Raw genomic sequence first — 13,072 nt, forward strand, 5'->3', positions numbered from 1 at the left:
TCTAAGACACACAGTCAGATGTGAAACATATTGTTTCACTGTCACAAAGTCAGAATACTTGAACTCCCTTTCTGACAGTATTGTGGCCACCTATCTGCTGCAGTTTAAGTTGGCAGCTCACAACAAGCCTTCAAGGGCAATTAGAGATAGTGTCATGATCCCAGCTAACATTAGTACCAGACAAAAATCAGATCCCAAATGGAACCAGGCTCAGTAGACCAAAGTTTTATAATTTTCTGTTAGCATGGAAGTCAGTTACTGAACACACTGTGCAATTCTGGTCTTTTTGCTCTAGGAAGGATGAACTGACAACCTGTCCTGGACTTTTCATGTAGATGCAATGGTCAAGAAGGCACAACGACACCGGTTCTTCCTCAGGCAGCACAGGAAATTTGGCATGTCCCTCAGCAACTTCTACAGTTGCACCACTGAAAAAATATTGTCCGGGTGCATAATGGCCTGGTCTGGCAACTGCCCTGCCCAGGACTGTAAGAAACTACAGAAGGTTGTGTGTACAGCCCAAACCATCACGGAAGCCAATCTTCTGTCCATGGAGTCCATTTACACAGCTCACTGTTGCAGAACGGCTGCCAACAAAGACCCATTGCACTCCAGTAATGATCTCCTACAACCTTTTCCATCAGGCAGGAAATACAGAAGCCTGAGCACATCCATCAGCAGGTTCAGGAACAGCTTCTTCCTGGTCATTATTAGACTGATGAATGGACTTTCTAGTCTCAAGTAATGCTGATCTTGCCTATCGCACACTGTGTGCAATGTAACCTGTATGCCTCTGTCGAAGTCTTTTTGATCTGTACATCCTTGCATACTATGATCTGCCTGTACTGGTTGTAAACAAAGCTTTTCATTGTACTTTGGCACAAGAGCAATAAATCAATCAATATTTACAAAAAGCTGCAAATGCACTTTTAAAACAAGTAAGTTTATTACACAAAAGAAAAACAAAATTATTTTACACTAGTCAAGCATTATTGGGCCAATTTCATTATAAGATATCAGAAAGATTTGTCCTCTTTAAACAGTAATATCCTTAAAGAAACCCATGAATCAGCTTTTATCTGAAGGGTCCTGACTTAAAATGTCAACTTTCCTGCCCTCTGATGCTACCTGGCCTGCTGTGTTCCTCCAGCTCCACACTGGATTATCTGACTCCAGCATCAGCAGTTCTTAATATCTCATGCATTAACAAAGTGCCCTTTAGGGACAGAAATCTGCCATCTTTACCTTGTCTGACCTACATGCAACACCTGAGCCCACAGTGGTGTGTTTGTCTTTGAAGTTGCCTCTGAGCAATTGGGAAGGGACATTAAATGGGCGTAGCCAGTGACATCCACATCACCTTGGATTCTTTTTCATTCTTATCTCCACACGAAAGCCTCTTGGTCTGCAGACATGGCTATAAATCAGTTTCAGCAAATTCAACACAATCACTTGACGCTGTCTCATCAATTAACCTGTCTCCCGAGACTCTTAATATACACCGCTAACCAGCTAACTTATTACTGAAACGTGAGAGAGAGTTTTAAACTCAAGTCGTCAACAGCCTTGTAGATATCTTTCACTGAAGCTTCCACAGCCTTCATGCTTCTGGAATTCTCTCCTTATTTCTCTGGATTTCTGCCCAGCCCCAACTGCTCGGCAACACCTACCTCTGCTGTTATTGGCAAGTTCTCTCTGCACAAATCTGCTTTACCCTGTGCCGCAGCAGTGATTTGAATGAGGGCCAGGTGGATCTCATTGGCCCAGGTTAACAAACCCAAATCAGGAGGCCCTGTTTGACAGATATAAAACAGGAGATTCAGAAGGACTCCTCCATCTGGGGACTGCCTATGAGCTGGCTGATCACAGCCTATGCACAGTGTATGTATAAATAAGGGGTGCTTTGGTGACGGGATACCGGCCTCTGTGCAGTTATTTCACCCACCAACTTCCTCTCTCCTGGTTTGTAAAACTCGGGTCCATAAACACTTTGGCATTTATCTCCCTAGGCAGCTTCTAGTCATTCGGCTAAGATCATGGCATTTTGTTGTGAACTCTTTGTTTAAAATTATTTTCTCACCTTTTGAAAATAAGTCAGACATTCATAGAACTGGAAACTAAAATCCATTTTATCTCCACATTAGAACACAGTACTGTAAGTAATATGCACCCACAGTCTCCACATCCCATAAAAGGGAATAAATATATTCAGGACTACTTATATTTAAGGTTTTGGAGTAGATCTGTACTCAGGTTGCAGGTGTTGAGGTTGGTTGGCTCACTGAGCTGGTTTGTTGTTCCACAGATGTTTTGTTACCGTGCTTGGCAACATCCTCGGTGCAGCCTCTGATGAAGCATCGGTGTGTTTTCCTGCCTGGTTTTTAAACTCTGGGGTCAGTTGCGATGGATTGCCTCACTTTCAGGTTTCCTCCACAGTGGAATGTATATGGCGTCGAGTTCAATGTGTTTCTTTACAGCATGCTTAGTGAAGTGCCATGCTTCCAGGAATTCTTGTGCTAGTCTCTGCCTAGCCTGTCCCAGGATCTTAGTGTTGTTCCAGTCAAAATCGTGGTTCTCCTTGTCCATTGAGATTGGATTGAGATAAAAGTGAGTATTGGTCTTTTTGTAGCCAGTCGGTGTTCATGCACTCTTGTTGTTAGTTTCCTTCCTGTTTGTCCCATGTCATGTTTCTTGCTGTCTCTGCAGGGGATCTTGTAGATGACATTGGTAAGTGTCCGTGGCAGGGAGTGGGTCTTTAGTTCAGGTGAGCACTTGCCGTAGGGTTGAATGTGGGCTTGTGTGCCACCCTGATGCCCAGCGATTGTAGAAGTCTTGTGGCGAGTTCTGATGTAGGGTAGTGTGCTGTGTGTCGAGGCATGTAGAATTTTTCTGATGCTGTTCCCGTAGGCATCTCCTGATCCAGTTCTTTGAATATCCATTATCCTTGAACACGTGGAAGAGGTATTCCTCCTACTCTTGGTGTAGTTCTGTATTGCTGCAGTGTGTGTTGATGCCCTTTTAAATAGGGTTCGCATGCAGCTTTGCATGTGTGTGTTGAGATGGTTACTGTTGAAGTTTAGTACCTGGTCAGTGTGTGGGGCTTTTCGGTGTACTTTCGTTTGCAGTTCACCATATGTCTTGCGCTCTACCATGATGTCCAGAAATGGGAGTTGTTTGTTCTCCTCCCCTCTGGCGAATTTTATTCCAGTGAGGGTGTTGTTTTAAGACATTGAACTCGATCCCATATACATTCCACTACAGAGGAAACCCGGAAGTGAGGCAATCCATTGCAATGGACCCCAAAGTTTGAAAACCAGGTGGGAAAACACACCAACGCTTCAATCAGAGGCTACACTGAGTTGGTTATCAAGCACGGTAAAGAAACGTCTACGGAAGAACAAAATCAGCTTGGCGAGCCAACCAACCTCAACACTAATTGTATTTTGTGTGGTCAAATATCACATTGCCCAATTCAGATATGGCATTCTAAATTAAAGATTATAGTGTCTCAATCAATATTTTTTGGGTTTTTTGCTAAGATTTTCTGCATACCACATGGTCATCTAAAGTCCATGTACTACAGTAACTTCTGGAAGCTGAAGCTATGCAGCCAACCAGCATGAATACAGCTTCACAGGGGAGAGAACCTCGGTCTCTTATACATCACCAACTGTAGATTGTATCTCAGGCATTAAACACCATCGTTCAAAATACAATGTTTTGTTTTATATTTTTAAAATGATTTAACGTCACTAATTAAACCAAAACAACCTGAGCAAAAGCACATTTCATATCATCTACTCATGAAGATCAGTACTCAGAACATGAGTTGTTAAAGACAAAAAAAGGGAGTGAAATAAAAGAGAGAGGAGCACAAGGCTAAAGGCTCGAAGACACAATTACGATGGGTGATAATGGGAACTGCAGATGCTGGAGAATCCAAGATAATAAAATGTGAGGCTGGATGAACACAGCAGGCCCAGCAGCATCTCAGGTGAAGAAGAGTCTAGGCCCAAAACGTCAGCTTTTGTGCTCCTGAGATGCTGCTGGGCCTGCTGTGTTCATCCAGCCTTACTTTATTACGATGGGTGGGTGGTTTCTCTTCATTTAGTGCAGAGATAATGGGTTGATTTATTGTACAGATAGAAGCCACTTTCCTAAAGTTAAATGGTTGAAATTGATCAAAAAAGGTTACTTTCTCTGTGAAATATTCTAGCTTTGCTTAAGACACAATCTTTAAAAGATTTTGCAATCATGGCTGAAAAGAAATTGATCTTGTTCATTTTGCAGCACACATGAAACAAAAACCAAAAAATGTCATGTTTATTCCAGCAGTACAGATTTTCTTTATAAATTTCTTTACTACCATTACAATGTTTTGTGAGCTACTCAAGCATTAAATGCAACAGTGAAGTGAATGCTAATAAGACTTTCAAAACCAGAAACTATATGCTCAGATTAAGGCACCTGACTCAGCTGTTTCTGAACTATGAACATTAAACTAAGCACATCGACCAACTTTGAACAAAGAGTACAAAGGTAAGTTAGTTTCAAGGTCAAGATCAGATCAGATTAAGGAAGTCAATTTCAATATTAGGATGATCCATAGATCTTGTTCTTCCAGTAGGAAGCTACATTTTAAAAGCAAGTGTCAATTCAAAGTAAGACTACAACATACAATGCGACTTTTTTTTTCAACCACTCTGTCTCAACAGCAGCACGGAACTAGTAAAATTTCTTTTACTTTCTTTCCAAGATACTAAAATGCCCATATCCATTTATACTAATGTGTTATGCAAGTTCTTCACAGGAGGTTTTACAAAAAGGCACATAGACACTTTTATACTGATATGCTATGTACCAATAAGTCAAAAAACAAAAAAAAAATGTTATTTCAATCTGTTACTTCTCTCTAACTTCCTTTTAAATGAGAAAGTTGTCTCATGTTAGTATCTTGCTTTGAAAAATCTGCAATCAGCACTGATAATGTTTTGGGGAAAAATAATCTTACATGGCCATTTGTCGAAAACAGCAAGTATCATTGGGTAAAATTCCTTATTAGGGCCATCTTCCTCATGGAAAATTTTCACTTTAATGGGATGAAATTGCTTGAGAAACATTTTGGGAACTATATTTTGATTTTCTGTTTGTAGTAGATTTTGTCTGTGTTATAACAGCCCCAATGACTGCTGAAAGGGACAGTAATCCACTGACATTCTCTAAAAATGAACTACCCTGCTTGGGACATCATATGAAACACCTTATACTTATGCAAGTTTTCATGTGTAAGGGTATATGATAAAAATAAACAGGTCATTCTGCATTGAAACTTCAAGCCTGAACTTGTTCGTATCCAAATGGTTATCGTCTTGCACAAATCACTAAGCAGTAATAAAAGAACTGGAAAACCTACTGTCTTTTCTCCTTATATGACAGCAGAACATCTAAGGACACAGTAGGTAGAACTTTCCTTCAGGTGTAGATCCAAAACAAATTGAATTATAGTCAATCCTGCTGTTAGGCAGCCGAAACGAAATGGAGATAGGTCCGAGATGGGAACAGAGGTGGGTAATGACAAAAATGGCCAGTTCTATTTACTGGGACATTGCTCCAATCATTATAAAAAAGGAGGAGAATACAGACCTCAAATCCTCACTGCCCACTACTAACTTCAAATGACCTCCATGGACCCCTATTATGCCATCCCCCTTAACCTCCTCATATTTTCCAAGCCTATTGCACAGCCCTCCAAATGCCCTCTTTTGCTTTGTCCCTCAAATGGTCCTTCACAACTTCCATGTATCCTCCATACCCATTCTCTCCATTTCCACTGTATACCTGAACCAGTAACCAAGCTCATAAGTCTTTGAAATAATCCTGAAACTGACACATTAAGCAAACATCCTTTCAAGATATACATTGAAGAGTACATCTCATCTTACAATCTCAAAAACTGTTAATCATCCATAGATAGTAGGAACTGCAGATGCTGGAGAATCCGAGATAACCAAGTGTAGAGCTGGATGAACACAGCAGACCAAGCAGCATCAGAGGAGCAGGAAGGCTGACATTTCGGGCCTAGGCCCTTCTTCTGAAGGGTCTAGGCCTGAAACGTCAACCTTCCTGCTCCTCTGATGCGACTTCGCTGTGTTCAGCGCCTTGTTATCATAATCATCCATAGATATTCATTGTAGAACAGCTGAATCTTTCATCCACTTCAGACCTCTTAACCTTGTACAAGCAAACACAAAAATTCTTGAAAAAGAAACAGCATATTATTACAAGGTAATAAAAATAAGAAATAAAACCTTTACTCCCTTTCTAGCTGGAAAGAAACATAGAAGTACACCTTCTAGCTTGTTGAACCTGTTCCACCATTCAATACAATCATGGCTGATCATCTACAAGCTTCCTTCCACTCACCCCCATATCCTTTTACATTACAGGTTATTTAAAAATATGCCAATCTCTACTTTAAGCAAACTCAAAATGACTAAACTTGCACAGCCCTCCGGGGAAGAGAATTCCAAAGATTCACAACCCTCCAAGTAGAAGGAAATTCTCTAATTTCATGCATAAATGGATTGCTCCTCAATGAGTTCCATGTTGTACATTCCCCATCCGGGGGAAACATTGTAACAACCTTGACCATTCAAGTATTCTGCAGGGTTAAAGGAGATTTCCTCTCATTCTTTGAAACTGTGGACAATACCTGCTCAGTTTTCCCACTCTCACTTTATAATGCAGTCCTGTCATATCACGAACAAGTCTGATGAATCTTTGTTGCATGCCCAATGAGATTATCATCCAAGTGTCTATTTACTATATTCTTTTATAATAGATCAAGAGTAAGGAAAATTCTAGAATCTAAGGCTGACAGTTCTATCATTCCACATTCCTCTCCCTCCCTTAAAATAAGGGGATGACACTTGCAATCTCCCAATTTACAAGAACGATTCCAGAATATATAGTATTCAGTAAGAGAATCATCATCAAATCCACTTTCACCATTGCCAGCTCTTGCAACTCACCAGGGTGTAGAATATGTGGTCTCAGCCATATATTTCCTACAAGTCTCATTAAATTTCTTCAACACAACCTTCCTAATAATATTATTTCCCTTCAATTTCTCTAGTTTCTTGGATCATTCATTCTGAGAGATTTCTGGTATCTTCTTCAGTGAAGACTGACACAAAGCAAAACAATTATTTAGCTCTCTGCCATTTCTCCATTCCTCTTCATGAATTCCCCTAACTCTGCTTGTAATGCATCCACATTTGAGCCAAACCTTTACTTTTATGTACCCATATAAGCTTTTACCATCCAATTTTCATGACTTTTGCTATCTTATGTTAATATTCTCATCTATTATCAGTTTCTTGGTTCTCCTTTGCCATGTCCTGCAATCCTCCCAATCCCAATGGTATCATTCTATTGATCTTTAACTTTTGTTAGCAATGGTCAATTGATCTTTTTGGGATTTTTGTACCATTAAGTAATGGATACTTGGTGTAAACTTTGCATTTTGATCCTTAACGACTATACATTACTGATGTACAATTATAGCCTTTGAATTGTCCAAACTCCACCTCAGACAATTTGTGCCTCAATTTAATAAATTCCTTAGTTCATTATCAAACTTTCAGTTGTATTAATAAAATTCCATCATTTTGCAGTCACTCATTCTTGAATAAAATTCTTTACAGAAAGATTTGCCTTGTTTTGTAAATAATATGAGACCTAGTCAGTTTCTCAAAATTCCACTGTAGAAAACCATCCCTAAACACAATCTTGAAACAGATCCTCCATTATTGCTCATTAGGGTCACAAACCATACGCAGGTTGAAGTCAGCCAAAATGTGCAACAATACCCATAATACATCTCCTGATTAAGATCATGTTGTATACCACTACAACCACCATCTGCCAGACATTACCTGCTGAAATTGGAGGCATCCTATAAAGGAAACAAAATGGCAGCTGTGTTAACAGCAGCAATCCAAACAGATGGCCTCATCATGAATGTTTAATGCATTTAAACCTCAATAAGTAATATCTAAACAGCTACAGGTGGGTGTGAAAGCTTTATTCAATTGACATCTCTAACCCCAATTGAGTTTTTCACTGTGTGTCTATTTACACATGATTGAAGGATCTGAAGCGTTCTAAAGCTTCTAATATTAACAGATTTACAAGAAAATAAGACTGCCAATATATGTAAACGTCAGATGACTCATTGTTTTGGTTAATGGCTCAATAATGTTTTGTCATCTGCATGGCCAATATTCGGGACTCTCGAGAAGCTTTGAGAAACGACCTGACCCCAATGCCAAGGTCAGAAACTTTGGACCCTGGAGCTGCTGCACCTGGCCTGGGCCATTTGTCCCTCCAGCCTGAGCATGATGTCCTTTGTCCCAACTCAATCCTGGTTATTGAGTCCTAATGCACCCTACCTGTTCCTGGCCCTGCATGATTCCACTTAAAAAGTGCAAGTGTCACATGAATCTTTCACCAAAACGAGGGAGAGTTAACATGCGTGGAGTGGTGTGGGGGTGTTGGCTAGCCGTACTCTTATCTTATGCCAAGGAAAATTGCCTGAAACTTAGAGGTCATCAGTTATTTGTTTCTTTCATTACAGATGCTGACAGATTTGCTGACCGTTTCTAATATTTAGTTTTCTATTTCAGATTCTCAGTATCACCAGTGTTTTGCTTTTGGAATTCTGCAAGTGTTTGACTTGCTTCTGACCTCTGGGGCGATTTAGCGGTTTGGATCAGAAATGGGCTAGCCGTAAGAAGACAGAGGGTGGTGGTTGATGGGAAATGTTCATCCTGGAGTTCAGTTACTCACGGTGTACCGCAAGGATCTGTTTTGGGGCCACTGGTGTTTGTCATTTTTATAAGTGACCTGGATGAGGGCGGGGAAGGATCAGTTAGTAAATTTGCAGATGACACGAAAGTCGGTGGAGCTGTGGATTGTGCAGAAGGACGTTGCAGCTACTGAGGGACATAGATAAGCTGCGGAGATGGGCTGAGAGGTGGCAAATGGAGTTTAATGCAGAATAGTGTGAGGTGATTCACTTTGGAAGGAGTAACAGGAATACAGAGTACTGGGCTAATGGTAAAGATTCTTGGTAGTGTGGATGAGCAGAGAGATCTCGGTGTCCATGTACATTGATCGCTTAAAAGTTAACAACCCTGTCAACCTGGGTGGCAAGAAGGCATACTGTGTATTAGGCTTTATTGGTAGAGGGATTAAGTTTTGGAGCCATGAGGTCATGTTGCAGCTGTGCAAAACTCTGGTGTGGTCGCACTTGGAGAATTGTGTACAGTTCTGGTCGCCGCATTATAGGAAGGATATGGAAGCATTGGAAAGGGTGCAGAAGAGATTTACCAGGATGTTGCCTGGTATGGACAGAAGGTCTTATGAGGAAAGGCTGAGGGACTTGAGGCTGCTTTTGTTAGGAGAGAAGAGGTGACCTCAGAGACATACAAGATGATCAGCGGGTTAGATAGGGTAGACAATGAGAGCCTTTTTCCTTGGATGGAGATGGCTAGCATGAGGGGACATAGCTTTAAAGTGAGGGGTGATAGATTATAGGACAGATGTCAGAGGTAGGTTTTTTGCTCAGAGAGTAGTAAGGGCATGAAATGCCCTGTCTGTAACAGTAGTAGACTCGCCAACTTTAAGGGCATTTAAGTGGTCACTGGATAAACATACGGATGATAATGGGATAGTGTAGGTTAGACGGGCTTCAGTTTGGTTTCACAGGTTGGCGCAACATCGAGGGCCAAAGGGCCTGTACTGCACTGTAACGTTCTATGTTCTAAGGGTGCTTCTCCTTTGGAAGAGTATAGAACCAGACGGGACAATTTCAGACTGAGGGGTCACATATTTAAAGCAAAAAAGAAGTGAGGAGGAATTTCTTCTCCAAAGGTATTCAATCTGTGAAACTCTTTACTGCAGAGGGCTGTTGAGGATGGGTTATTAAAAGGGAATCAAAAGGTTATATGGAAAAGGCAGGGAAGTGGGGTGGGGTTGAGAATTATCAATCAGCCATGATCTCATTGAATGGTGGTGTAGACGCAATGGGCTGAATGGCCTACATCAGCTCTTAGGCCTTAAATGATCTTCCTTTTCCCTTAACTGTCAAAGGCTGCCATTTCTTGCATGCATCAAGTCATCTTCTGTATGGCCTAGCGAGGCTAAGGGTCCCAACTGCGGTGCTGCATAGATTTTTACAAACATACTAATTAGAAGCAGTAGGCTACTCAGGCCCTGAGGCCTGCTCCACCATTCAATAAGGTGGAGGCTGCTGGTTGTATGCTCCACATTCCCACCTATCCCCAATAACTTGATAACCTCACCCACTCCCCCACCCCATTTATCAAGTATCCTTGTTTCGGTCTTAAAATTATTCAACAACTCTCCTACCCACTTTTGAAGAAGGGAGTTCTAAATATTCACAAAACTGTGTGAACAAGCTTGAGCAGCCTAATGGCTTATTTCTGATGTTTGTATCTGATTTTTCCAGTCTATGCATATTGTAGGTTTTTTTTTAACCTCACCTATGATTGACGTATCTTTCTGACAAGCTCCCATTATTTCTTCCTAAGTAATCACTTGGTTGCATGGAAAACAGTTAGGCACCTACACATCTCACCTATACTCCCACAAGTCACTTCTTGCCTTTATCATTTATTTTGAAACATTCATTCCTTCAATAAGCATTCTACTTTATTGAATGGTCTGTTATAAATGTTCTGCATGACTGACAATGCAGTACACTTACATTGCATGTAGAGGTCTCTAGTTCATTTGTAAAAGGGGCACAGTGGTGGAAAATTGTCAATATTAGAGTAAGCATACAGCAATGCAGCAACATAGACATTTGTTTTTTTTTAAAAACATTGGGAGTTCATGATGCACAGAAGTTATGATATCTTGAGTTAAATAATGCAGGATGTTTACGTTACATACACTATCCTGTACATTGAAAAAAATTCCACTTCAGCAAAGCATCCTGTATTAATAAGTGTACAATAGCTAGTAAGTAATTTGGCATAATCACTACATCTTCCTCGTACTGCTTTTATTTCTATAAAAAATTATTTCCTTTTGCATTACAAACCAGTCTATTTGACAGATTAAAAAAGTGTTGGAACATAAGTCAGCTTGCAACAATAAAAGGTATCTCTTCATAGGACTCCTCAATAATGCAAAATGTGATTTAGATACCAGAGGAAATAATTGGTTTGGGTGACTAAACAATTAGCATTTACCATGTTTTGGGTATTGTTATCACACTTCACCTCTGGATGACCTAATCAATGACTAAGTATAAACTTAGCTCAATCCTAGCATAATTTCATTATATTTCATTAAACTACGTAAATCAACAAATTATTTCTATACTGAGGACCTATGTTAAAAATGGTACCGATGAAGTTTTAAATGAAGATGTATTTCTGGCTGCAGTAATCAAAATGCTCAGGAAGCCCAAAAATACATGAGTTCACAATTATGATTAAAAAATTCTAAGTTTTTTTGAAGTGTTGAATTTTAAATGGAAGGTCAGCACCACAAAACCAACTTACTGTTCAAATACTTTGCATTCGTCTGTACTTTCAGTGTACCACTCATGGCTGTGAAGTATCTCCTTTGGCGTAGATTGCTAGGGTTTCTATTTCAGATAAAATGCTACAATGTTTCCCATTGATGGAAATACCAATGCTCTGGAGTAGGATTTGATTAGTTAAATTTAATCTTCCAATCACATTTAAGGACAGGAAATACAATCACACACAGAATACAAGATAGTACTGTTTTTCAGGCAAAGTAAATGAAATGATTCACATTACACCACATAATACAACATTTTAAATCCATACGAAAACTGTATTTGCTTTACAAGGTTAACATTGGATTTTATGTTGCAAAAGATAACTAACAATTAACAAATCCATTGCACCCAACAATAAACAATTCTCCCAAAGCTTATAAAAGCACAAAGTAAAACAATTCGAGTAATAACTAATGGAATATTGATGGAAATAAAATTGCTCATGAGAATTTGCATATAATCAGTGTTGAAATGTTCAGTAATGGACCACTTATCATTGAAAAAAATCAGCAATGTCTCACTTCAATATTAGCAATATTGAAGTACCCAGTGTTAGCGTGGTTTAAAATCTTGCATGGAACACACTAAATTTAACATAGGTAAAGACTTACCAAACACATATCCTTTAGGGGGATCATCCAGGCTTCCATTAAAATTATCCCATAATATCCAATCCATATTTATAAAGCAAGTTAATAATATTTCCTTCAAAATGCCAACAGGTGTATTGTATTGGGAAGAAAGGCCTGCAAGTATAAAAAAAAACTCATTTCACCAACAAGTCTTTTGCCACTGTGCCATAACTACAGAGAAGTTAATTTCAACTACATCAAGATTCAAACAAGCAAACATATATGTAACAGCATTAGTTCACTTCTATTCATTCAGGTAATGTCATACAAACATGAAATTACTTTAAAACGCATTATGTACCAACTGGAATCTAATAAAATGATTACTCAAGTGCATGCTCGAGAACCATTAGTACTTGAGCAAAAATAAATTGTTTGCCACAATGTATGGGATTTATACTGAAAGTCACTGTTAACAATGAAACAAAGTTAGCATTGCCTTGTTGTAACAGAATTGAAATGTCATTTTTGTGACTTCAGAAGGCTGTGAGGGCCAAGATACTTTCTGTATCTAAGACCGAGATAAACAGGTTCTTGATTAATAAGGGGATCAAAGGGGGATGAGGAGAAGGGAGAAAATGGGGTTGAGAAACAGATGATAAAAAGTGTGAAGCTGGATGAACACAGCAGGCCAAGCAGCATCTCAGGAGCACAAAAGCTGATGTTTCAGGCCTAGACCCTTCCTCTCTGATGAAGGGTCTAGGCCCGAAACGTCAGCTTTTGCGCTCCTGAGATGCTGCTTGCTGCTGTGTTCATCCAGCTTCACACTTTATGATCTTGGATTCTCCAGCATCTGCAGATCCCATTATCTTTGAGA

General features: G+C 39.7%; 1 protein-coding gene across 3 annotated transcripts in view; it reads right to left on the bottom strand.

The window, feature by feature from the left end:
• The window catches only part of LOC125466789 (enhancer of polycomb homolog 1-like), a 221,869-nt gene that overhangs the window by 132,954 nt on the left and 75,843 nt on the right, over window positions 1-13,072 (bottom strand). For all 3 annotated transcript variants that reach the window (XM_048561834.2, XM_048561826.2, XM_048561844.2), the window contains exon 2: window positions 12,235-12,369. In XM_048561834.2, the coding sequence (XP_048417791.1) occupies window positions 12,235-12,273 (39 nt within the window). In that variant the 5' untranslated portion in view covers window positions 12,274-12,369. The remainder of the gene's footprint in view (window positions 1-12,234; window positions 12,370-13,072) is intronic.

Source organism: Stegostoma tigrinum, chromosome 2 (assembly GCF_030684315.1).
Source record: "Stegostoma tigrinum isolate sSteTig4 chromosome 2, sSteTig4.hap1, whole genome shotgun sequence".
NCBI classification, from domain to species: domain Eukaryota; kingdom Metazoa; phylum Chordata; class Chondrichthyes; order Orectolobiformes; family Stegostomatidae; genus Stegostoma; species Stegostoma tigrinum.